Source organism: Lemur catta, chromosome 8 (genome assembly GCF_020740605.2).
Source record: "Lemur catta isolate mLemCat1 chromosome 8, mLemCat1.pri, whole genome shotgun sequence".
Taxonomy (NCBI): domain Eukaryota; kingdom Metazoa; phylum Chordata; class Mammalia; order Primates; family Lemuridae; genus Lemur; species Lemur catta.
The window spans coordinates 17216863-17239548 of NC_059135.1; the positions used below are offsets into that span (position 1 = coordinate 17216863).

General features: G+C 47.2%; 2 protein-coding genes across 7 annotated transcripts in view; one reads left to right on the plus strand and one right to left on the minus strand.

Annotated features, from left to right (window-relative positions):
• The window catches only part of ZNF142 (zinc finger protein 142), a 19324-nt gene extending 11772 nt beyond the window's left edge, over positions 1-7552 (plus strand). For all 5 annotated transcript variants that reach the window (XM_045560080.1, XM_045560079.1, XM_045560081.1 and 2 more), the window contains 3 exons: positions 442-3358; positions 3956-4061; positions 5092-7552. In XM_045560080.1, coding sequence (XP_045416036.1) covers positions 442-3358; positions 3956-4061; positions 5092-5561 — 3493 coding nt within the window. In that variant the 3' untranslated portion in view covers positions 5562-7552. The remainder of the gene's footprint in view (positions 1-441; positions 3359-3955; positions 4062-5091) is intronic.
• The window catches only part of PLCD4 (phospholipase C delta 4), a 21397-nt gene continuing 5431 nt past the window's right edge, over positions 6721-22686 (minus strand). The window contains exons 3-18 of one of the 2 annotated variants that reach the window (XM_045560086.1): positions 22470-22628; positions 21053-21281; positions 19164-19299; positions 18334-18565; positions 15520-15721; positions 14427-14571; positions 13657-13809; positions 11354-11560; positions 9836-9931; positions 9552-9708; positions 9090-9206; positions 8675-8847; positions 7964-8099; positions 7498-7647; positions 7312-7419; positions 6721-7103 (exon numbers count right to left, since the gene is read on the minus strand). In XM_045560086.1, the coding sequence (XP_045416042.1) occupies positions 7313-7419; positions 7498-7647; positions 7964-8099; positions 8675-8847; positions 9090-9206; positions 9552-9708; positions 9836-9931; positions 11354-11560; positions 13657-13809; positions 14427-14571; positions 15520-15721; positions 18334-18565; positions 19164-19299; positions 21053-21281; positions 22470-22628 (2399 nt within the window). In that variant the 3' untranslated portion in view covers positions 6721-7103; position 7312. Of the gene's footprint in view, positions 7104-7311; positions 7420-7497; positions 7648-7963; positions 8100-8674; positions 8848-9089; positions 9207-9551; positions 9709-9835; positions 9932-11353; positions 11561-13656; positions 13810-14426; positions 14572-15519; positions 15722-18333; positions 18566-19163; positions 19348-21052; positions 21282-22469; positions 22629-22686 lie in introns of those variants that run through there. The other variant, XM_045560085.1, reaches the window with a different exon arrangement.

The following is a 22686-nucleotide window of genomic DNA, read 5'->3' on the forward strand; positions in this document are numbered from 1 at the left end:
TCCCCAGCGCTAGCATCACTGCCTCAGCTCCACCTCAGATCATCAGGCATTATATTCTCCTAAGGAGCGCACAACCTAGATCCCTCACATGCGCAGTTTACAGTAGGGTTCCCGCTCCTATGAGAATCTAATCCACTGCCGCTGATCTGACAGGAGGCAGAGCTTGTGTGGTGATACCAGTGATGGGAAGTGGCTGTAAATACAGATGAACCTTTGCCCACTGCTCATGTCCTGCTGTGTGGCCCAGTTCCTAATAGTCCATGGACCAGCAACTGGGGACCACAGTCATAGGGTGGTGTAGTGGTAAGGAGGGTTAAATCAGGTGGTGCGTGTATAATACTGAGTGTAGAGCCTGGCCCATAGTAAGTATTTATTTAATGACTCTGAGTTGTTATGATGTTTTTATTATTGTGATTGCCTCCCCCTTTTGCTCCTTGCCAGATACCAGTGCAACCAGTGCTCCTATCGCTGCCACCGGGCTGATCAGCTGAGCAGCCATAAGCTGCGGCACCAGGGCAAGTCTCTGATGTGTGAAGTGTGTGCCTTCGCCTGCAAGCGAAAGTATGAGCTGCAGAAGCACATGGCTTCCCAGCACCACCCTGGCACACCAACCCCACTTTACCCCTGCCACTACTGCAGCTATCAGAGCCGCCACAAGCAGGCCCTGTTGAGCCATGAGAACTGCAAGCATACCCGCCTCCGTGAGTTCCATTGTGCCCTCTGTGACTATCGCACCTTCAGCAATACCACCCTCTTGTTCCACAAGCGCAAGGCCCATGGCTATGTGCCTGGGGACCAGGTCTGGCAGCTCCGCTATGCCAACCAGGAGCCAGAGGGGGCCAGGCAGTGCCCAACACCCCCACCGGACTCAGAGCCCTCAAGCCAGCTGTCTGCCCAGCCTGAGGGGCCAGGCCATGATCCTGGCACTGTAATAGACTCCAGCTTGGACCAGTCCCTGCCAGAGACAACTGAGGAGGTCAGCACTGAGAAACAGGATGGCAGTGAGGCTCCCCATGGGAATGACCTGGTTGGCAACCCCAGCCCAGCGGAGGTAGAGGAGGGCAGCTGCACGCTACACCTAGAGGCCCTGGGAGTAGAGCTGGAACCTGTAGCTGAGCCACCTCTTGAGGAAATCACTGAAACAGCCCCTGTAGAATTCAGGCCCCTGGATTCCTCAGAGCCCCTGGGACTGGAAGCACCAGAGCTGTCCAGCTTTGAAAGTGTTGGGACTTCAGGCTTGGGTGCTGAAGAAAATCCCATTCTAGAGAAGCCAATCTCTGAGCCCCCTAGAAATCCTCCAACCTCAGAGGAGGCCTCTAATAGCTGGGTGGGAACATTCAAGGCAACTCCACCTGCTGAGACAGCACCCTTGCCCCCATTCCCTGAGTCAGAGTCATTACTCAAGGCCCTAAGGAGGCAGGACAAAGAACAAGCAGAGGCATTGGTGCTGGAGGGGCGGGTGCAGATGGTAGTGATCCAGGGAGAGGGACGAGCTTTCCGTTGCCCACATTGCCCTTTTATCACTCGCCGGGAGAAGGCCCTGAATCTGCACTCCAGGACTGGGTGTCAGGGCCGCCGAGAGCCCCTGCTGTGTCCCGAGTGTGGGGCTCGCTTTAAGCAACAACGTGGCCTCAGCACCCATCTGCTAAAGAAGTGCCCTGTTCTGCTCAGAAAGAGCAAGGGCTTGTCCAGGCCAGATTCTCCCATGCCACTGCGTCCTCTGCTCCCAGGTGCCCAGGCCTCAGAGGACACAGAAAGCAGAAAGCCCCCACCTACACCGCTAGAAGTAGAGCTACTGCTTCCAAAAGATGCTCCTTTGGAGCTTCCCAGGGAGCCAGAAGAAATAGAGGAGCCTCTTGTCACACTCTCTAGCTCCCCAGTCCCTCCTACAGGAAACTCCTCACCCACAGAGACCCCTGAAAAGTACCACTTTGAGCAGGGCAAGTTTCACTGCAACTCATGCACGTTCCTTTGTTCTCGGCTCTCCTCTATTACCTCCCATGTAGCTGAAGGCTGCCGGCGGGGGAATGGTGGGGGAGGAAAGCGAGGGGCCTCCCAGACCCAACCTGTTGTGTCCTCCTTGAGCAATAGAGACTCCGCTCCCCTGAGCAATGGGAGTACAGAGTCCAGCCCTAGTGATGGGGACACAGCTGTAGTTCAAAAGCAGAAGGGAGCTCGCTTCTCCTGCCCGACATGTCCATTTAGCTGCCAGCAGGAACGGGCTCTGAGGACTCACCAGACCCGGGGCTGCCCCCTTGAGGATTCTGGAGAACTGCACTGTGGCCTCTGCCCATTCACTGCTCCTGCTGCTGCTGCCCTGAGACTCCACCAGAAGCGGAAGCACCCCACTGCTGCCTCAGCCCGCGGCCCCCGGCCCCCTCTGCAGTGTGGGGACTGTGGCTTCACCTGTAAACAGAGCCGTTGTATGCAGCAGCACCGGCGACTCAAGCACGAGGGGGTGAAGCCACATCAGTGTCCTTTCTGTGACTTTTCCACTACCAGACGGTACCGGTTAGAAGCTCACCAATCCCGACACACAGGTGTTGGCCGCATCCCCTGCAGCTCTTGCCCCCAGACATTTGGTACCAACTCAAAACTGCGTTTGCACCGGCTAAGGGTACATGACAAAACACCCACTCACTTCTGTCCACTTTGTGACTATAGTGGCTATCTTCGCCATGACATCACTCGCCATGTCAACAGCTGCCACCAAGGCACCCCAGCCTTTGCCTGCTCCCGATGTGAGGCCCAGTTCAGCTCAGAGACAGCACTTAAGCAGCATGCTCTGCGCCGACACCCCGAGCCTACACACCCTGCCCCTGGCTCTCCTGCAGAGGCCACTGAGGGACCCCTGCACTGCTCCCGCTGTGGGTTGCTATGCCCCAGCCCTGCTAGCCTGCGAGGACACACCCGTAAACAGCACCCACGGCTCGAGTGTGGGGCCTGTCAGGAGACCTTTCCTAGCCGACCAGCACTGGATGAGCACCGGAGGCAGCAACATTTCAGCCACCGCTGCCAGCTCTGTGACTTTGCTGCCCGGGAGCGGGTGGGCCTAGTGAAGCACTACCTGGAACAGCATGAGGAGACATCAGCAGTGGCAGCGGCCTCAGATGGGGATGGGGATGCTAGCCAGCCCCCTCTGCGCTGCCCCTTTTGTGACTTTGCCTGCCGCCATCAGCTAGTGCTAGATCACCATGTGAAAGGGCACGGGGGTACCCGTCTCTACAAGTGTACTGACTGTGCCTACAGCACCAAGAACCGGCAGAAGATCACCTGGCACAGCCGTATCCACACTGGGGAAAAGCCTTACCACTGTCACCTCTGTCCCTATGCCTGTGCTGACCCCTCTCGCCTCAAGGTAAGGTCAGAGGATGTGGATCAGGGAGTAGAAGGAGTGACCTTTCCAAATATTAGCTCTGTGACTTTGGGCAAGTTCTTCAACTCTTCTAAGCCTCAGATTACTCATCTGTAAAAAGGGGATAATACTTCCCAACTGCATAGGATCGTTGTAAAGATAAAATTCCACAATACATGCTTGCTATGTGATAAAGGCATATAATGGGTTGGGGATAATCTGGATGATAATAACAGCTAATATTTATTGAGTACTTACTATATGCCCAGCACTATAATTATAATCCTTTCATAAATGACATATGGCTACTTTTACTATTCCCCATTTTACAGAGTGGTAGACTGAGAATTAGGGGTTAGAGCACCCAGAGACACAGCTAGTGACAGAGCTGAGATAGGGAAGACCTAGGGAGAAGCTAAATGGATTAGGCTGGTATCAAAATTGACCAGACTGGGGGACATGGTTGGTAAGCAGAGTATGGATAGGATGGGAACAGAGAACAGTTATCTGCCAACAGGTTCTGTCTCCTAATCCCTATTTCCACATCCAGTGAATACCAAGGGGTACACGTTTTCTGCTTTTTGCTTTTCCCTCTTCCAGTATCACATGCGGATCCACAAGGAGGAACGGAAGTACCTGTGCCCTGAATGTGGCTACAAGTGCAAGTGGGTTAACCAGCTCAAGTACCACATGACCAAACACACAGGTGAGTCTGCATGGTTTTGATAGGGCTTGAGGGTTCCCCATTCCCTGGAAAACCTAACCTCACCGAGGTGGTGTTTATCTTGCTCAGATTCAGGGCTGACATTGATTTTCACCTAAGGAGTAGGCTGGGGGACTATGTACCAGAATGGCTCCCCAACCTACTGAAGACCTATCAGAATCAGAAGAGGGATAAACCTGAGAGCCTGGGCATATGTATAATACTTTGCAAAAGCTTCCCAGCTGATTGTGAAACAAGGTCATATATCCCCCGTTGGAAACCACCTACTCAAACTTGAGTGACTAAGGGCAGGTATACCTGGTTCCTACACAGATGTGATGGAACTACCATAAGTAAGAAGGAGAAAGTGGAGGATTCTCCTGTTCCAAATTGTCTTTTTCTGCTGGGTATGGAATCTACAAACTATGGGTTCTCCAAAAAGCACACAATTGTGTGCCTGTGATTATTATATACTGTCCCCTATATGTGTAAGAATTGATCAAATGCATTTCTAGACCCTTTGCTTCTATGAAAACTGCTTCTTTCACTTCTACCTCTTCCCTCTTAAGCATTTCTTTTACTTTTTGAGTTGAACAAGCACTTATGGCTCCTCCTCCCTCCACCCATATTCACCCCTTCCTTTCCCTTCTCTCCCCCTCTGAATATTAAACAACAATAACAAAAAAAACAAGCAGTTATGTTGAAATGGATTCTCAAATTCCATGAGTATCCTTTGACCATAGGGGGCTGAAATTTCCCATTGGAAACCCTATCATACTTGAGTATTCATTACTAGGTGGCTAGTTGGTTAGAGGTCCAGTTAGTCATCAGCATCCACTGGGCACCACATATACAAGAGGTTATGTTGGGAGAAGGGCACGGAAATGTCAGACAGGATTCAAACATTGCAAAGGTAGAGTCATTAGTCAGCTTGCTGCTTATGTTCTTTATATCCCAGAATCACAGTGACTCTTATGGCCCACTGATCCTTGTTCTACCTCCTTTCAGTGATGATTTGTTCCCTGTCCCATAGGATTGAAGCCGTATCAGTGTCCTGAGTGTGAGTACTGCACCAACCGGGCTGACGCACTGCGTGTGCACCAAGAGACACGGCACAGGGAAGCACGGGCCTTCATGTGTGAGCAGTGTGGCAAGGCCTTCAAGACGCGCTTCCTGCTGCGTACCCATCTTCGCAAGCACAGTGAGGCCAAACCCTATGTGTGCAATGTGTGCCACCGTGCTTTCCGCTGGGCTGCGGGCCTGCGCCATCACGCCCTCACCCACACCGACCACCACCCCTTCTTTTGCCGCCTTTGCAGCTACAAGGCCAAGCAGAAATTCCAGGTGGTCAAGCATGTGCGCAGGCACCACCCGGACCAAACTGACCCAAATCAGGGTGTGGGCAAAGACCCCACCACCCCTACAGTGCACCTGCATGATGTGCAGCTGGAGGATCCTAGCCCTCCTGTTCCTGCCGCTCTACCCACTGGACCTGAGGGCTGAGAGCCTACCTCACCTCCCGGAGAGCAAGAGGATGTGGTCCAAGATGTGTAAACTGGGACCAGAGCTGGCCTGAGGAGCTCAGGGGCTAAGAAAAGACTGGCTTTGGGGTATCAGGGTGACTGGAACCCTCCTGGAACTCTAGCTATAGTACTTTGAAATTAACGGCTATATAAGAGAGAGACATGGATCACAACATTGATTTCTTGTTGAGGCATACTGTGTTTAAACCTGTGAGTTCCCAGTTTCTTCACCATCGCTCTATCATAGTCCTGGGCTATAAGAACTTGGTTTTACCCACTCTATCTTCTCTTCCCTTCTTATTGTGTCAAGTACTATTTTCTTTTAGCATCTTCAAAACAGCTGTATCTGACTGCATGTGCTATTGTGCCTAATGCTCTATAAAGCATGTTAAACAGAAAATGATTACTAGCTTATAGAATCATCCAAATCCCTGTCTTAACATTTCCAATCTGTCATCTTGATCTGGTCTGTCCCCTCTCAGACCTCTGCCGCCTCTTTGTCTCCATCCATCTTTACTCAGTGATTGATTCTAAAACAGGCCGAGGTCTGTATTTCTGTCCTTGAGCCCGTCATGGTCCTTGCCTTCCTCCCTGCTTCAAGCCCCTTTGTCTACCTACAGAGGAAGGATTGCCACCCACTAAGCCTCCTTTTGGAGGCAACTTTAATTCAACATAAATCCTCACACTGGCTCAGCAGCTGTGCTAAGGTGTTAAAACACAAGGATAGTGTGAAAGGCAAATGATTACGGAGGTAAATCTCCAGAATTATATAAGTACCTCACAGTATAATTCTATAGTGCTTCACTATATGGGTGATCATCTAAACTGGGACACACTGGGAAAATTAAAGGGGGTACTATTAATAATTATTCTGGGACAATGGACATTAACCAGGACGATTCCAGGCAAATTCTTCAGAAGGGCTGGGACCACATAACCTTTTGTCTCTTCCTTTTGCCCTGCTTCTTAAAAGTTGTACTCTGTGTCCTTCCTATGTAGCACATGCAGGAGGTTCCCTGGAAACCTCTTTGTCCACCTTTTCCCTGTCCCACCCAACTACCCAGGTGTCCACCCAACCCTTGTACCTCCCCTTCATGCCTAACAATAACAGACCATACTCAAGCCAAATTGGAGAGAGAAGCTGCATTTATACCAGTGGGGCTAAGATGGAGCGGTCCAGTGGGGACTCTGTGTGGCGCTCAGTGTTCTCTTGAGAGTCAGTACAGTTCTGCGGTTAGGTCTCCTTCCCTGACCTTTGCCTAGGAAGCCTTGAGATTTGATTTATCCTTCCCTTGGCTCTGGGCTTTGAGGAAGTCAGGCATGGAGGGGATAATGCATCTTTAGGTTTCTCTGCGCCACACACCTCTGGATTTCTAGTTGCAGTCTGCTTTCGCACCAGAGTTGATGGGAAAGATTAGTTGTAGATCTGGGTGTGGGGTTGAGCCTACAGCAAGACGAAGGCAGAACTCCAGTATAGAATCTAGAATCCACAAAGGGAAAGGGCAGGAGAGATAACCACAAGCTTGTGGAAACAAAGGAAGGGAAGAGAAAGAAGGTGAAAAATCAGATGCTAGATTTGTTTGTTAGAGAGGAGGAGGTAATTTTGTGCCTAGGAATGCACAATCCATAGCTTGGTTTTCATCACCTCCATTTGCTCTCTCTGGAGAATCCTTCCAGGTTTTTCTCACTATCTAAAGCCAGCACATTCACCCTTCTCATGAAGTGCCTACCTCAGGATTCATCCTCCTCCAGGTCTTCCCGGATACAGATGTACACAAAGATGGAAGCTGGGTGGAGGCTGGTGCCATCCTTGGAGAGCAGGTGTATGTGGCGGTAACCTGGCAAAGGACAGGAGAATAACATCAGGAAGGCAGCCAGAGTTGGGGTGTTGGCCAGGGGTCAAAGGGCTGGCTCACCTTGTTGCATGCATGTCCATGGCAGGGTGTACTGACCAATAAAGTCATTTCGGGATTTCCAGTTATAATCCTTTACTACAAAACGCACCATGGCGAGTTCAGGCACCAGGACCCGGAAGCATAGTGTCTGCCCCCAGTATGGATTAAATCCTGAAGTTGGGGGTAGGGGGAAATGAAGGAACAGGCCTTATTGACTGTCCTTAGGCCTATGCTGGGTTGCTTTTCCTGTGTTCTCAGCATTTTAGAGGCAAGGAAACTGAGGCTCAGAGTGGTTAAGCAATTTTCTCAGGTCACTGGAGCTTTTAAGTGAAGGGCCAGTATTCTTTCTACTGTTTCACACTGCTTCCCATGGTGGGGAGGGGTGGGGGGACATGGGGTAACATAGACTCTACTTAATGGAGGGCAAGATAGAAGGAAAACTGGCCGTGCTCCCAACACCTCCCCTGCCAGCATGCCAGTCTCTCACCGTTGTTCTGCACATAGTTGGTCTCTTGCCGGGTTGTGTCTAGACGGACACCAAAGATCTGCACTCTCACCAGTGGATCCACAATGGACCCCTCTTTGGTCTTGTTCACTTTGGGGAGTTGCTGACCACTGATCACCTGTAACCAGGGCTCTGGAACCTCATGAATTCTGGCTCAGCCCAGCACCCCCCTCCAGGTTTCACACCCCAGGGGAGAAGACAAAAGACCTTGCACTATTGGTTTTTGGTTTGCAAAAATAATTCTCCAAGGCTAATATATTTCCTTCTGGTATTCTATCTGCAATTAAAAATGCATCCAAGTAGAAATTTAACAAGGTCTGAAAGTAGGCATGCTAATGACAGCCTCTTTAGAAGCACTTACTGTGTACCAGGATTTGTTGTAAGCACTTTCTATTAACTGCTGTGATCCTTACAACCCTGTGAGATAGGTGGTAGTATTACCCCTATTTTGCAGACAAGCAGACTGAGGTACAGAGAGGTTAAGGAGCTTGCCCAATGTTACACACCTAGGAAGTGGTTTTGAAGCTATGAAGTTGGCTCCAAATACTAAAGGTAGACACTGTTAATCAGGCTATCCTGCCTCTCGCAAGGAACTTTCAGTCAATTATACTCCTGTCAGGCCTAGCCACCTCTTCCCCTACTTCTACCCCAGCTATCCCAGTTTCTTCCCAACAGTTTCTCTTCCCATCGTACCTGGATTAAGAGGGTCTGGGCCTTGAAAGGGCTAATGGGCCTCTCTGGGCAGAAGGAACTCTGAGCATCACACAGGAAGTCTGGCTTCAACACATAACCACAGCCACCATTCTGGCGGAAGAGCCCATCGTAGATGTCCATTTCAAGCCCTGCAGTCTGCATATTCATAGCCACTGAGGGACCCAGGAGAAAAGAAGGGAAAGATTCACCTTGGGAGCCTTCCAGCCTCTCTTTTGGGGAATTAAGAAGACAGATATTGGATGCAAGAGTGCCTGCTGGGAATACCTCCATAGATAGCATCTTTCTCGGTCTGGCAATCATTATGAAACATTCCCCAGCCCCACTGCCACTAGGGAACTTACTTCCCACCTGCTGCTCCTCCACTCCCTCCTCCCAGTCCCTGCTGCTGCCTCACCCATCTGGCAGCCTGCATTCCACATTTCCTGGGGGTTGTAGTTGGAAGAGTCTGTCCTCAGGCCACTGGGGTACACACGACTTAATTGCCAGGCATTGTGCTGCACAAATTCATTGCCTATAAAAGGGTGTAGGGAAGGAGATGGAAGTGGGCTTCCCTGGTCCCAACAACCCTGCCTGCTCATTTCACTCTTTACCCCAACATCTCCTGAGGCTAGCTCCAGAAAGCATCAATGTCCCTCTCTATTCTGTTTTATATAGACCACCCTCCCCCAGCTTGCTTTCTCTAGAGCCTTGAGCCCACTACTCATAACTCCTCTCCCCCTTACCTGTTCTGAGGAGTTTCTTAGCTCCTTCATCTCTCCTTAGCTCCCTGTCCTCTTTCTTGGGACTCACCTGCCTGTCCACAGGCCTGACTCTACCCATCACACTTCCCTCCCTGTCCTTCCATGTTGGTCCTGACCAGCCTCCTTGACCAGGCGCCTGGCCTTAGTTTCAGAGAAGGACGATATCTCATAGCAGTGGTAGTGCTCCTTTGAATGAGTGAAGCCGTGGAATGAGACAGTCTTCAAGTAGACAACCAGGTCAGAGAGGGCTGGACACAAGATAACCTTGGACTTCTGGAGAAACAAAGTGGAGAGGAAGATGGAATTGAACCCTCAGCAGTCTGAGAGGAGAGAAGCTAACGGCCATCCAACCTAAGCCTCTGCCCACTGCCTCCCCACTACATTCTCCCTCCTGCCTCACCTGCTGGGACAAGAGAAGGGCCTCAGACTTGGAAATAGAAGCCTGGGCTGTAGTCTGACAACAGATAGGCAGACAAAACGACGGACACGTCACAACCTGGGGGTGGGAATGGGAATAAAGGCAGTCTGCATATACTGCTGGGATCACTTTCAGCCTCTGGGCTTGGAGGGTCTGCTCTGTGTTACATCCTGGGTAACAGGTTTTTAATATTATTATTTTTAAAAAGAGAGTTACCATCCTCCCTGCCTCTTTTCTGTTAAATGAACAATAATCTTTGGTCAAGATGTACATGAGTTCAGACAGATATATCAAGGTATGCAAATGGTCATGGAAGTCACAGCTGAAAGGACATGAGAGTCCCAGAGTAATATCTTTGGATTTGTCTCCTGAATTCCCATTTCCATCCCTGGACATGGCAGCAGGTTAGACACCACAGCCCCAGAGAGGACAGGATAAGCTAGAATTAGTCAGCTGAGTGAGCCAGGCAAGTGCACAAGAGAGAAATGCAGACTTCAAACCAGGATCTTGGAGGTGCCACCAATGGCACCCCTCTGCCTCCCTTCCCCATAGGGAGACGGACCACTCTGGCACAGCCTTCTCAGAGCCTTCACTTTCCCCACCCTAAAGCTCTCCCCTTCTTGCTCCTCTTCGGCTATTTCTGGCCCTTCCTCAAACTCACCCTTTCCAAGAATCTTTCTCTAAGTCTTCCTTAATTAAAATCACAACAATGATTCCACTAACCCCACTTAGCCAATATAATAATGCTACACATATACACACACTCCCATCAGTGGTTTTCAAATTGGTCTTTAAGAAGACTAAGAAGTACAAAGATGTCTCAGGAGTAACCTGGGGGACCCAGAGGAGAGCCAAATGGGTGTTTCAAGTACGATGGTTATGAATGTATCTATTTTGTATAATGAGCTTCCATATAAGATTTTATTTAAAAAAAGAAAAAGAGGCTGGGCGCGGTGGCTCACGCCTGTAATCCTAGCACTCTGGGAGGCTGAGGCGGGCAGATCGTTTGAGCTCAGGAGTTCGAGACCAGCCTGAGCAAGAGTGAGACCCCATCTCTACTAAAAATAGAAAGAAATTATACGGACAGCTAAAAATATATATAGAAAAATTAGCTGGGCATGGTGGTGCATGCCTGTAGTCCCAGCTACTTGGGAGGCTGAGGCAGAAGGATTGCCTGAGCCCAGGAGTCTGAGGTTGCTGTGAGCTAGGCAGACGCCACGGCACTCACTCTAGCCCGGGCAACAGAGTGAGACTCTGTCTCAAAAAAAAAAAAAAAAAAGAAAAGAAAAGAAAAAGATTGCATGGCCCAAAGAAGTTGGAAAGCTACTGCAATATATAGTGATGCCAGGTATGCATCCTTATGCCTCTTTCATTGGGAGGAAAGGTCATTTTGCATCTTGGCCTTCCACTTTGGCTGACTCTAGTCTCTCCACAAATGGGCCCTCAGCTTGCGGTGCAGGCTGACCAAATGCCACAGCAGAAAGACCACTCCTGGCCTACCTTCTCCTTTTTGTCCTTACTCAAAGGTCTCAGTTTCTGGAGCTCAGGCTTGGGCTCTGTCTCATACTGGTACTCTAGCACCGATTCTGACTCCGGCTGTCGTTCCAGCTCAGAGTCTGGCTCCTCTTCCTCCTCTTCCTCGTCCTTAAGATCCTCCTCAAGTGCATCTAATTTCTTCCCCTTCACCAAGATCTTCCTCCGAAGCTCCTAGGGGACAAAAATAAAGAGGCCTGTCTGTCTACTCTGGGGCCCTGCTGGGGAGCATGCAGTTTCCATTGTTCTCAAAGGCAGAGGAAGTGAGTGAATGGTCAGAAGTTTCCACAGGAAGAGATCAGCAGCTTGATACATACAGTAGGAATTCTCTTATTGTTTTTTTTTTTTTTTTTGAGACAGAGTCTCGCTTTGTCGCCCGGGCTAGAGTGAGTGCCGTGGCATCAGCCTAGCTCACAGCAACCTCAAACTCCTGGGCTTAAGCAATCCTACTGCCTCAGCCTCCTGAGTAGCTGGGACTAAAGGCATGCGCCACCATGCCCAGCTAATTTTTTCTATATATATTTTTAGCTGTCCAAATCATTTCTTTCTATTTTTGGTAGAGACGGGGTCTCACTGTTGCTCAGGCTGGTCTCGAACTCCTGACCTCGAGCAATCCACCCGCCTCAGCCTCCCAGAGTGCTAGGATTACAGGCGTGAGCCAGCTAGGATTACAGGCGTGAGCCACCGCGCCCAGCCGGAATTCTCTTATTGTTAAGCAAACTTGTAACATCTCTATCCCTATGGGAAAAAAATGTGGACCCCTACCTCACATTTGACACAGTAAAAACTCCTCATGTGTTGAAGATTTACATGTAAATAAAAACATAAAAATGGGAAAAGAAAACAGAATCTTTTTGAATAATCTTATGGGGAGAATACCTTTAGAAACATGATATGAAAACTCAACTGGGCGTGGCAGCTCACACCTCTAATCCTAACACTTTGGGAGGCCAAGGCGGGAGGATCACTTGAGGCCAGGAGTTCAAGACCAGCCTGAGCAACATAGTAAAAAATAGAAAAATTAGCCAGGCATGATGGCACATGCCTGTAGCCCCAGCTACTGGGGAGGTTGAGGAAGGAAGATCAGTTGAGCCTGGGAATTTGAGGTTGTAATGAGCTATTATGATACCACTGCACTCTAGACCAGGTGAGAGAGTGAGACTCTGTTTCAAAAAACAAAACAAACAAACAAACAAAAAAAACACAACTCAGAAAACATGAAAAAAGTGACAGATTTGACTACATAAAGCTTAAAAACTTCAATAAGGCAAAAGATGCTAAAAAGACAAAAGAAAAAATAGGCTGCAAAAATATTTTCCAAAGATTAATATCTTTAATATTTAAAAAATTATTAGTATATATCAATAAAAATTATAAACTCTAATGAAAGTGAGTAAAAGTTATCAAATAATTCAAAAGAAGAAAACACGAACTTTTAAAAAATATGACCTTATTTTTTTTCAATGTTTGCCATTATAAATTATCTCACTCATAGAATTATTTGTGTTCACTCTCTTCTCTCGGTTGGAGTGTAATTTGATATTTTTTCCAGAGGGCAAGTTAACAACAAAAACCAAAATTGTCAGAATGCAAACTCTTCAACCCAGAATTTCATTTCAAAGAAAGTAAATGGACAAAACTATATGTACAGATGAAACAACCCAAATGTCTATCAAATAGACAGCTGATTGAATAAATTAAAGCCCATAACATAAAATGGAATACTATAGCCCTGTTAAAAAGGAAAATATTATTCATGATATATATGTGAGACATAAAAGGGATATAGAGGGTGATATCATTCATGTTTTTTAAAAATATGAATATACACAAATAGATGTTTATATAAGCATGTGAATGTTTATATAAGCATTAAAAGGTCTATTTTTTTTAGGCTGGTCAAGTGAAAAGATCTATTGATAGCTGTCTGTCATTATGGGAGAGGCTGGGATTATAATGGGGGGGTGATTCCCTTTATATTGTTTGTATAGTCTACAACAATTATGAAGTATCAGGAAAAAAATTAAGATACTTTCATTGAAAAAAGAAATATAAAGTAAATAATTCATTTAAAACTTAGAAAACTGTAAATAGGATTGTGTGTTAAATTAGATTTTTTAAAAATTAAAGTTGTCTCCAAGGATATTAAAGAGCAGGATGGTCCATCTGAGGATAGAAAGAAGGGCACAAGAGGGGCATGGAGGAAAGGGCCAAGGTGGGGGAATGTGGAAGCCATGGTAGAGTCTGACATGGGGGAACAGGGTCCCTACCTCAGGCGAGGGCAGCTGAGTGGGCAGCAGCCCATCCAAGGTGGTGTTCAGCAGCTGCTCCCCGAGGATCTCAGTCAGATGGTGTGCCATGGTCTCCTGCTGTTCCCAGCTGCAGTGGTTCTCCAGAGACAAGATGACTGGGTAGTCTGATGTCTGGTGGTGAGGGGAGGGGACGCTGGATCCAGAGTTCTAAAGCCCTGTCACCTCCTTCTCAGAATACCTGCTTCCTAGGCCCTCGTATTTATTCACTCAAATGGGTACCCTAATTGCTAAACTCCTCCAACCCCATTACAGAGTTTGCTGGGTCTGAAGCCCACCCCGGGACACTATCCACATCTAAAGGGATATCTACATCTTAAGATACCTAATCTCTTATCTGTGTCAAGTCCAACCCAGGTCCCTCCGGGACCTTTGAGCATTCTGGTTTATGTGTTCACGTTACACTTCTGTTATATTTCAGCCCTGCTCACCACTGTCTATTTCCTGTCTACCCTCTCCCAGATGGGTGATAGAGCTTAGAAATAATAGTTACTAATAATTTGTAATTACCTCTATGACTACTAATTACTAGTAACATATCCAACACTTATTCATAATAATCCTTTAATATTTGCCTGATGCTTTTCAGTTAAGACCTCTTTTACACATATAATGCCATTTGATGTAACCCCCCCCCCAACCAGGCCCTTCTACCCTCCTGAGACCCAGAGCCAGTCACTCTTCCCTCAGGCCTTCTTGCCTCACCAATGTTCCCATCCTGGGGCTACTACCTGGAAGGCATACTGTGCTACTGTGGCCACAACATCTTTGAATAGGATGCGGGAGGTCAGGGTGTGTCCGTGGTAAACGACGGGTTCCCCACTAGGTCCATCCCATACATCCACCTCTACGCAGCGGCACCCCTGCTTCAGGGCCCTGCAAGAAATCCAACCCCCAGAGACCGGAGAGGTCAAGATCTGATCTTTCATCTAGGGACCCTCTCCCCATTCTGGAGAGAACTTACCCACTTACCCATCCAGATCCCTTCAAACTACATCTCCGTGGAGCCTTCTCTGTCCACTGGGACACTGCTGCAGCTCACACTGATCTCCACCCCATCTCACTCCACCCAACTCAAAATCTTTCCATTATAGCCCATCACACATTGGCTCATGAAACTTCTGGTATTCTTGTTTTATATCCCTATATAACACCTGGGTTATTCAAACTCTCAGTAAATTTATACCTTATGTTCTCAGCTAGACTCCCTAAGGTAGACATTATATGTTCCACTCATCTCTGTATCCCTTAAAGCTACTAGGTCAGTGCTGGCACTACAAAGCTATCTTGACTATTCAATCTAATCCATCATTAATCACAATAAAAGCAGCTACCACTTATTAGCTATTGACACATGGATTATCACATTGGATCTTTACAACAATCCAGATGCTGTTATCATCCCTATTTCATAGATGGGAAAACTTAGGCATAGAGAGGTTAAATACTTAGCCCCAGAGTACCAAGTGAGGGAACTAGGATTTGACCTCAGATGGTCTGACTCCAGAACCTGTGTTTTTAACTCCTATGCTCTACTGCCTTCCATTTAACATTCACTTTATTTGTTCATTATAAATCTGTCAGGGCCTCCGAGTTCCAGGAGAGTTTAATAGCTTGCAAAAGAGAGAGAAGTTCCATTTACCCATAGAGTTTCATTGCCATTTTCCTATCAGTCTTCAATATCTCCTCCAAGTGCCCCAGGAACCCTCAGCCACTACCCACGCCCCACGACACCTGCTCAATCTGTTATACACTGACAGCACCCTTCAGATTCCCACAGATGATCTTTGTCATGATCTGGACCCATGTCTCCCAGCACTGCACCATATATATCCCTCGACGCTGCTCTGGCCACAAAGCTGGTCTCTCATTAGGTAGGTGTTGTGCGAGGAGTTGATGAAGTAGTGGCTCAGGGGTTGAGTCATATCCTGGTAGATGGGGAGGCAGGCTGGGTTGAAGATGTCTCCGTCCTTTGAGCAGAGGTAGCTGAGGAAGCCATCCACGCTCAGCACATGCCGCAGTTTGCCTAGGGTGTGGAGTGGGGAACACTAGAATGAGAAGCTCTGAGTAGGAACATCCTGGTACAGCCACAGCCCATCCTCCACCCCACCCCCTCCAGGCTCCTGCCTTTCCATTCCCAGCCTTCAGAAGCCAAACTTGCTCCACCCAATGTTTATCAATTCAATCATTCCCACCCTCAGGGAATATTAAAGAGAACCATTAAGATAATTTGATTTGGAAGCCACTGGGAACCAAAAAAAAGATCATTGGAACTTTCTACAGTGTTCTATTCTGCAGTGTCAGATATGGTAGCCTCAGCTACATGTGGCTATTGAGCACTTTAAATGTGGCTTGTTATGACTGGGGAACTGAATTTTAAATTTTATTTGATTTTAGTTAATTTAAATTTAAATAGCCACAATGGAGCTCACAGTTACCATAATGGACATCACAGTATCCAAAGGGCTAATTTTATAGATGGGGAGACTGTTAAAAACTTGTAAGTGACACAGCCAAGGTACCTATGTTTTCTTCATTGGACTGTGTAGCTGCCACTATGACCTGAGGTTTTTTCCACCCGTATAGCTCCCATGTGAAGTTTTGAGGAGCATTTGTCAACATCCCCTTAGACTACACTCTCATAGAGGGAAGGGCCCTGTTACTTCTTCCATAGCTCTCACCCATCTCACCCTGGGCTTTACATAATAACAACAATGATGACTAACAGTAATTGAACATTTACTCTATGCCAAGGACATTATATGAAGCATCTCACTGATGCTCTCACTAACATGATGCAGTAAATATAATCCACTACAAGAGGTTAGGTAACTTGCCCCAGATCACATAACTAGAAATTGGAGAAGCTGGGATTTGAACCCAGGCAGCCAGCTGTCAGAGCCATGCCCTGCCCCACTGGACTGTGCAGTCTCACTGAGAGTTATATTGCGCAGGGAGGCTTCGATAGGGGAACAACTTGACTTTCATGCCCAGCTTCCTAGCTCCAGGTTTCACAAGGCCTGGAGATGGTGAAGAATGACAGGAAGTTGGGCAGGAAGTTTCATTCTTGACAGTTATAATTCAAATTGCTCAGGTAAATCCACAGTTGCCAGATACTTTCTATGTGCATTATTTCATTTGATCACCAATTATTTACAAATGAGAAAATTGAATCACAGAGAAGTTAAGTGACTTTCCCAAGGTCACTCAGTTAATAAGAAGCAGAGTGGGGACTTGAGCCCAGGTTTTTTGACTGATACCACATTTTACAGTCAGAGTGTAATATCTGCTTGTCAAGTGCAAGGGGAGGGAAAACCAAGAGGGGTGGGCAGTAGAATAAACGTAACTGATGTATGACTGGCTCCTGCACTAGGAACAGAAGATCCTATGTCTTCACTCTCTTCAATTTCGTTTTCTGAAATGATTGCTTTACAGACTCCATTATTCTCTGAACACCCACACAAATCTGGAATCACTGATTCTATACTTTCTCTTTGACTCTAAGTTCATGAGGGCAGTGTCGTTGTCTGACCTAGGTAGGCACTGCTGTATCTCTGGTGCCTAACATAGGTCCTGATATATCATAGGTAGTACTCAATAAGCCTTAGCTGAAATAGTAAATGAATGAATGAATGAAAGGGAGTCAGAGTTGAGGCCCAGGAAACCTGGATTGCTTGTCTAGCTCTCAATCATTCCATTTCTTACCCTCATTCTCAAGGGAGGCACCAGGTAAGAATCAGATTACCTGGGTTTGGATCCCAATTCCTCTTTCATTAGCTACTGGCTTTGAGCAAGTCATTTAATCTTTCTAAACCTCAGGTTTCCTCTTTTATACAACTGACTTAATAACAGAAGCCATTTCAACAGGTCACTGGATTAGAAAAGGCATGTAGAGATATTAGTGCATTATAGGATACTTAGCAAAGGTCCTATAAAGATTATTGTTATTGATTTACAAGGTTTTAGTGAAGATTAAATGAAGTGAGGAATGTGAAAGTGTCTTGTAAATCATTTATTATTAATGTAAATTCCTCATACTCTGAAGGGAATGGAGGGCAAGAAATGAGCCTACGGAAAGGGCAAAGGGAGGAAGGTTTGAGGACAAAGAGGGCATATTTTAGTTGCACTTGTTAAAACCTAAGTAATTGGCTTCCTCATCATCCCCCCAGCCATGGGCTGACTAGCTTTTGGCTCAGGGCCTTAGAGACTTAAAAACCACTTGGAGAATTTGAAGGAAGCCCAGGAAAGGGTAGAGAGCCTGCATTTAAAGGGACAGCAAACAGGAGCCACGAAGAAGAACCAGAGGAAAAGGGATCATTTGCACTAAAGAAGAGGCCAAAGCAAGAAGAACAAGGATTTTCCATTTCCATTGAGCATGAAGTTAATATCAGGAAGAACTTCCTGAAAGTAAAGGATATGAAACATAAGCATAACAGAGGAAAGGAAACCTGTGGAATCTTCTTCCTCCTGAGAGATCTAGCATTACAGAAGAGACCTCTGTCTTGTCCAGGCAGGCAATGGCTGTTATCTTTCAGAAGGAGTGGCTAAATTAGATAATCGGGCAGGGGGCCAGGGTAGGGGTGGACTCAACCTTCCCCAACACCCATGTCTGATGCCTCTCCATTTGGCTGCTCTTACCGCTGTCTGAAGGTTCATAGCGGTCGATGAGTTCCAGAGCAAGCTCACGGGCACAGTCTCGTTCTTTCTGCTCCTCTCGGAGGAAATCCAAAAATTCCAGTAAGGTCAGCTTCTGCTTATCAGCTGAAAAGCTTTCAAACAGCTCCTGCACCTCATCACGCTTAGTCAATGCCTTATAGAACTGTACAAATTCTTCACCCTCTAGAGTCCCAGACTGGGATGTGTCTGCTTCCTGCAAGAGAGGGTTTAGGGAAAGTGGATGAACCCTTTAATGGGAAATTTTATGACCTTGACTTGCCCTGTGAGAATAATCTTACTGACATACTTCCATAAAACATGCTTCCATAAAATATGCTTCCATAAAACTCCCATAGAACTCCTGACATTTAGTGTTCGTAGAAGAAATCACTTCAGTAAGTAAAAAGCAAAATTTTAACATACCATTTTCTACTCAGAAAATTTTCAACTAGAAAGAGTTAAATCTCCCAAAGGTCCCTAAAAGGTCAAAAGATTCATCCTTCTATTTGCTCACATTCCAATTGGGGCTTTCCATTGCTCTGTGTACCTGCAAAATTCTAGCCATGGACAGAGAGGTTCTTGAGGTACAACATAACATATTGTTATTTACCTTTCATAGAATTATGACACATCTTTCCAACAAGACTGAAGGGCAAGAATCATGTCCTATACTTCCCACTGAGGCTGGCATGGTGCTAGGGCACATAGTAGAGATTCAACAATTGAGTGTAGCTGATTAGGGTCAGAGGACTTATAGCCAAGGGAAAATGTGGCCTGGCTGGCCTCTGCAAATCTTTCCCCAGTAGATTTACCTGGAAAAGACTGAAGGCATATTCTTGGTCCATTTCCACATTCATCAAGTGCAGTAACCGCTGAACTTCCTGGAAAGTCATCCGACCATCCTGGTTTTTGTCTCCACGCTGGAACCAGTCACTCAGCCATCCAGGTCTGAGTTAAGGCAAAAAGCACCATATGTGTGTGTTTGTGTGTGCATATTAATCCATTAACATCTCTCCCTTGTCTTTGCCGCCAGTTTCTCCTTAGTGCAAATCCATTTTCCATCTAGCTTCTAGAATAATCTCTCCAGAGCACCAATCTATCTTGTCACTGCATGGCTCAGGTGCCTGCAGAGACCTCCCTGTGGCCTGCAGAAAGAAATTCATATTCCTTAACATAGAAGCTAAGATCTTGGGCCCAGCACAGTGGCTCAGACCTGCACTCTGGGAGGCCAAGGTGGGAGGATCACTTGAGCTCAGGAATTCAAGACCAGCCTGAGCAACAGCAAGAACCCTGTCTTACTAAAAATAGAAAAATTAGCTGGGCATGGTGAGGCACGCCTGTGGTCCTAGCTACCCAGGCTAAGGCAGAAAGATCATTTGAGCCCAGGAGTTTGAGTTTGTGGTGAGTTGTGATGACACCACTGCACTCTAGCCCAGGTGACAAACGCGAGACTCTGTCTCAAAAAAAAAAAAAAAAAAGAAGTTAAGATCTTCTTTGTCCCTGTGATCTGGGCCCAACTCAACCTCTCAATACATCTCTGTCCTCCTTGCACTTTAGCCAGACTCAGGAACTCCCTGTTCTCTGATGTCCCACTCTCTCTTTCTCTCCTGCTCTTCAATTGCTCTCTGGGCCTCTACTCATGCTGTTCTCTTAGACTGGAGTGCCTTTCCCTCCTCCTCTCTTCATGGTCATATTCTACTCATTTTCAAGGCCTGGCTCACGTGCTATTTCTTCCCTAAAGCTTTTTCGGAACCCTCTCAGGAAGAATTAAATATCCTTCCCTTAAATATTTGCAAATCATATAAGTACTTTACCATTTCTATGGCACTTAGATTATTTACACAATTCCATCGTTTCTACTAACTGAAGCAATATCTGAGTCTCATTAATCTTTGTATTCCTGGCCAGGCGCGGTGGCTCACACCTGTAATCCTAGCACTCTGGGAGGCTGAGGCTGGTGGATTGTTTGAGCTCAGGAGTTCGAGACCAGCCTGAGCAAGAGTGAGACCCTTGTCTCTACTAAAAAATAGAAAGAAATTATATGGACAACTAAAAATACATATAGAAAAAATTAGCCGGGCATGGTGGCTCGTGCCTGTAGTCCCAGCTACCTGGGAGGCTGAGGCAGGAGGATTGCTTGAGCCCAGGAGTCTGAGGTTGCTGTGAGCTAGGCTGACACCACAGCACTCTAGCCCAGGCAAGAGAGCGAGACTCTGTCTCAAAAAAAAAAAAAAAAATCTTTGTATTTCTATAGCCTGGCATAGTGCCTGATACATTCTGCTTAATAGATGCTAAATGAATGAATAACGAACAAACTGGCATATAATCCAGGAAACTTGAAGTGAATCTATGCCACAGCTGTCTAAGGGGTTGCTTCCCACCCCTGTGGTAGTTAATGATACTGAGATCCGTTCAGCTCTCAGGAGCAGCGCCTTGTTTGCTTCTCGGCCTCTCACTGGCTCTTCCTTCAATTCTGGGTGTCCTGATTCATGCCCAAACTCTGCCTGGCTATGTCTTTACCATCCCTAGTATCCATTCCTCCCTCAGTATCTTCAGCCTCACATTGGCCTGAGCTGTCTTTGCCCTTGCTGGCATATGGACACTTGGGCCTCTCTAACCCCACCTTCCCTAGACCTGCAGCATCTGGCTCCTTCAGTGTCCCCTGCCCCCCGCCCCTATTCTGACTCCATCTTGCTGATACTGGTCCCGCTGTTCCTGTTGGTCCATGCTGGTGACAAGGTCCACCAACAGCTGGAGCCCTTGCATCCAGATCTGGGCCTCCTTAACACTGTTGGCCACCAGGTCCAGGTTGGAGCGGCGGCCATGGAAGACAACGGTGAAGCCCTGCTCCAGCGGGAACTCCTCTGCCAGGCTGCGCAGCAACTCAGAATCGTGGCCTTTACGCACTGTCTCCACATCAGAGATTGAGACTGCCAGAGAAGAAGCAGGTGGAAGCACTAAGGAAAGGAGTCCAACAAATTAGAGGGGCTAAGGGTCAAGGACTAGCACTCTCTTCTCCGTGAAGCCACAGAAAGGAGGAACCCCAGCCTCTGCAGGCTGAATCCCAAAAAGCATTAGTACAGAGAGACACAGACCCCTGGGATTCATGAGTCCATGCAAGTCATTGATGTTTGCGTGGGCAGCATGGCAAGGGGCCTGTGCTGGGAGTGGCAAGACCTGGCTTCCAGCCACCAGCTGGCAGTGTGACACAGACCAAAACAACTTAACCTCTCAGTGTCCTCATCTTAAATAATGGATGGTCCCCTTCCACGGCCAGTCCTGATGGTGATCACAGGAGGACTGGTGGGGATGACAAATGGAAACATATTTGAAGCGTAGAAGCAGTTACAACAAAGCATTATATGTCCTAGTTCAGTTCTTCCATTCCAGGTTTGAGGGCTTCCTCTTTCTAGATGTCTAAGAGGGAGCCAGAGAAATTCTTCCACCCCCTTACCTCAGCCGGGGGTGGTGTGGATCATGAGCTTTGATTATGTCTCTAAAGCAGACTCTCTCAGATGTGTCCTGTGATCAAATTTTTAGAGGTATCATAAAGAGTTTGGCCTATAGGATGCACACTGTTATGATGCATTTTTGTTATTTAAAAATATTTGTCATAATGGCTAATATTTATTAAATGCATCCTGGTTTCAGATCCCATGCTAAGTGCTTTACATGTTAATTCACTGAGTCCCTGTAACCTACTAGGCAGGTACTATTTAATCCCCATTTTACAGATGAGGAAACTGAAGCTTAGTTTAATTACTTTAACTTGTCTGAAGCCACCCAGCTAGAAAGTGGCAGAGCCAGGGCTTTAATTCAGCCAGGCTGATGCCTGAGATCATGCTCTTATAATAATAACAGTAATAACAAGATATAACCTTATGATTTATGGAAACTTACTATGTGCTAGGACTCTTATGAGCCCTTTATATGCAATAAGTAATTTAATCCTCATAACACCTTATAAGGCAAGTGCCGTCTGAACCTTTTACAGTTCATACGTAGCCACAGTGGGACAGCACAAGGGCACACTTGTAGGACCCTGGTCCCTCCCCTTCCCACAGGCTGCAGGGCCCTATCCACCCATGTGCCCAACCCTAGCTATCCAGGTCACTCACAGCTGGGCTTGGCCCTGCCCCAGGCCTGCCGCTCATGCCAGACTGTCATGCCGTCATTCTGAAGTCTGAAGTATCTTAGCTTCTTCCAGGTTTTGGACTTCACCTTGTACATCAACATGCCTTCCTGCATCAGCAGCAGGTCCTGATGAGCGGTCAGCTCTAAGCCAGGAAAAGCAGGTGCTAGGTAACCAGCAGGGAGGGTAGAAGGCCCAGGAGG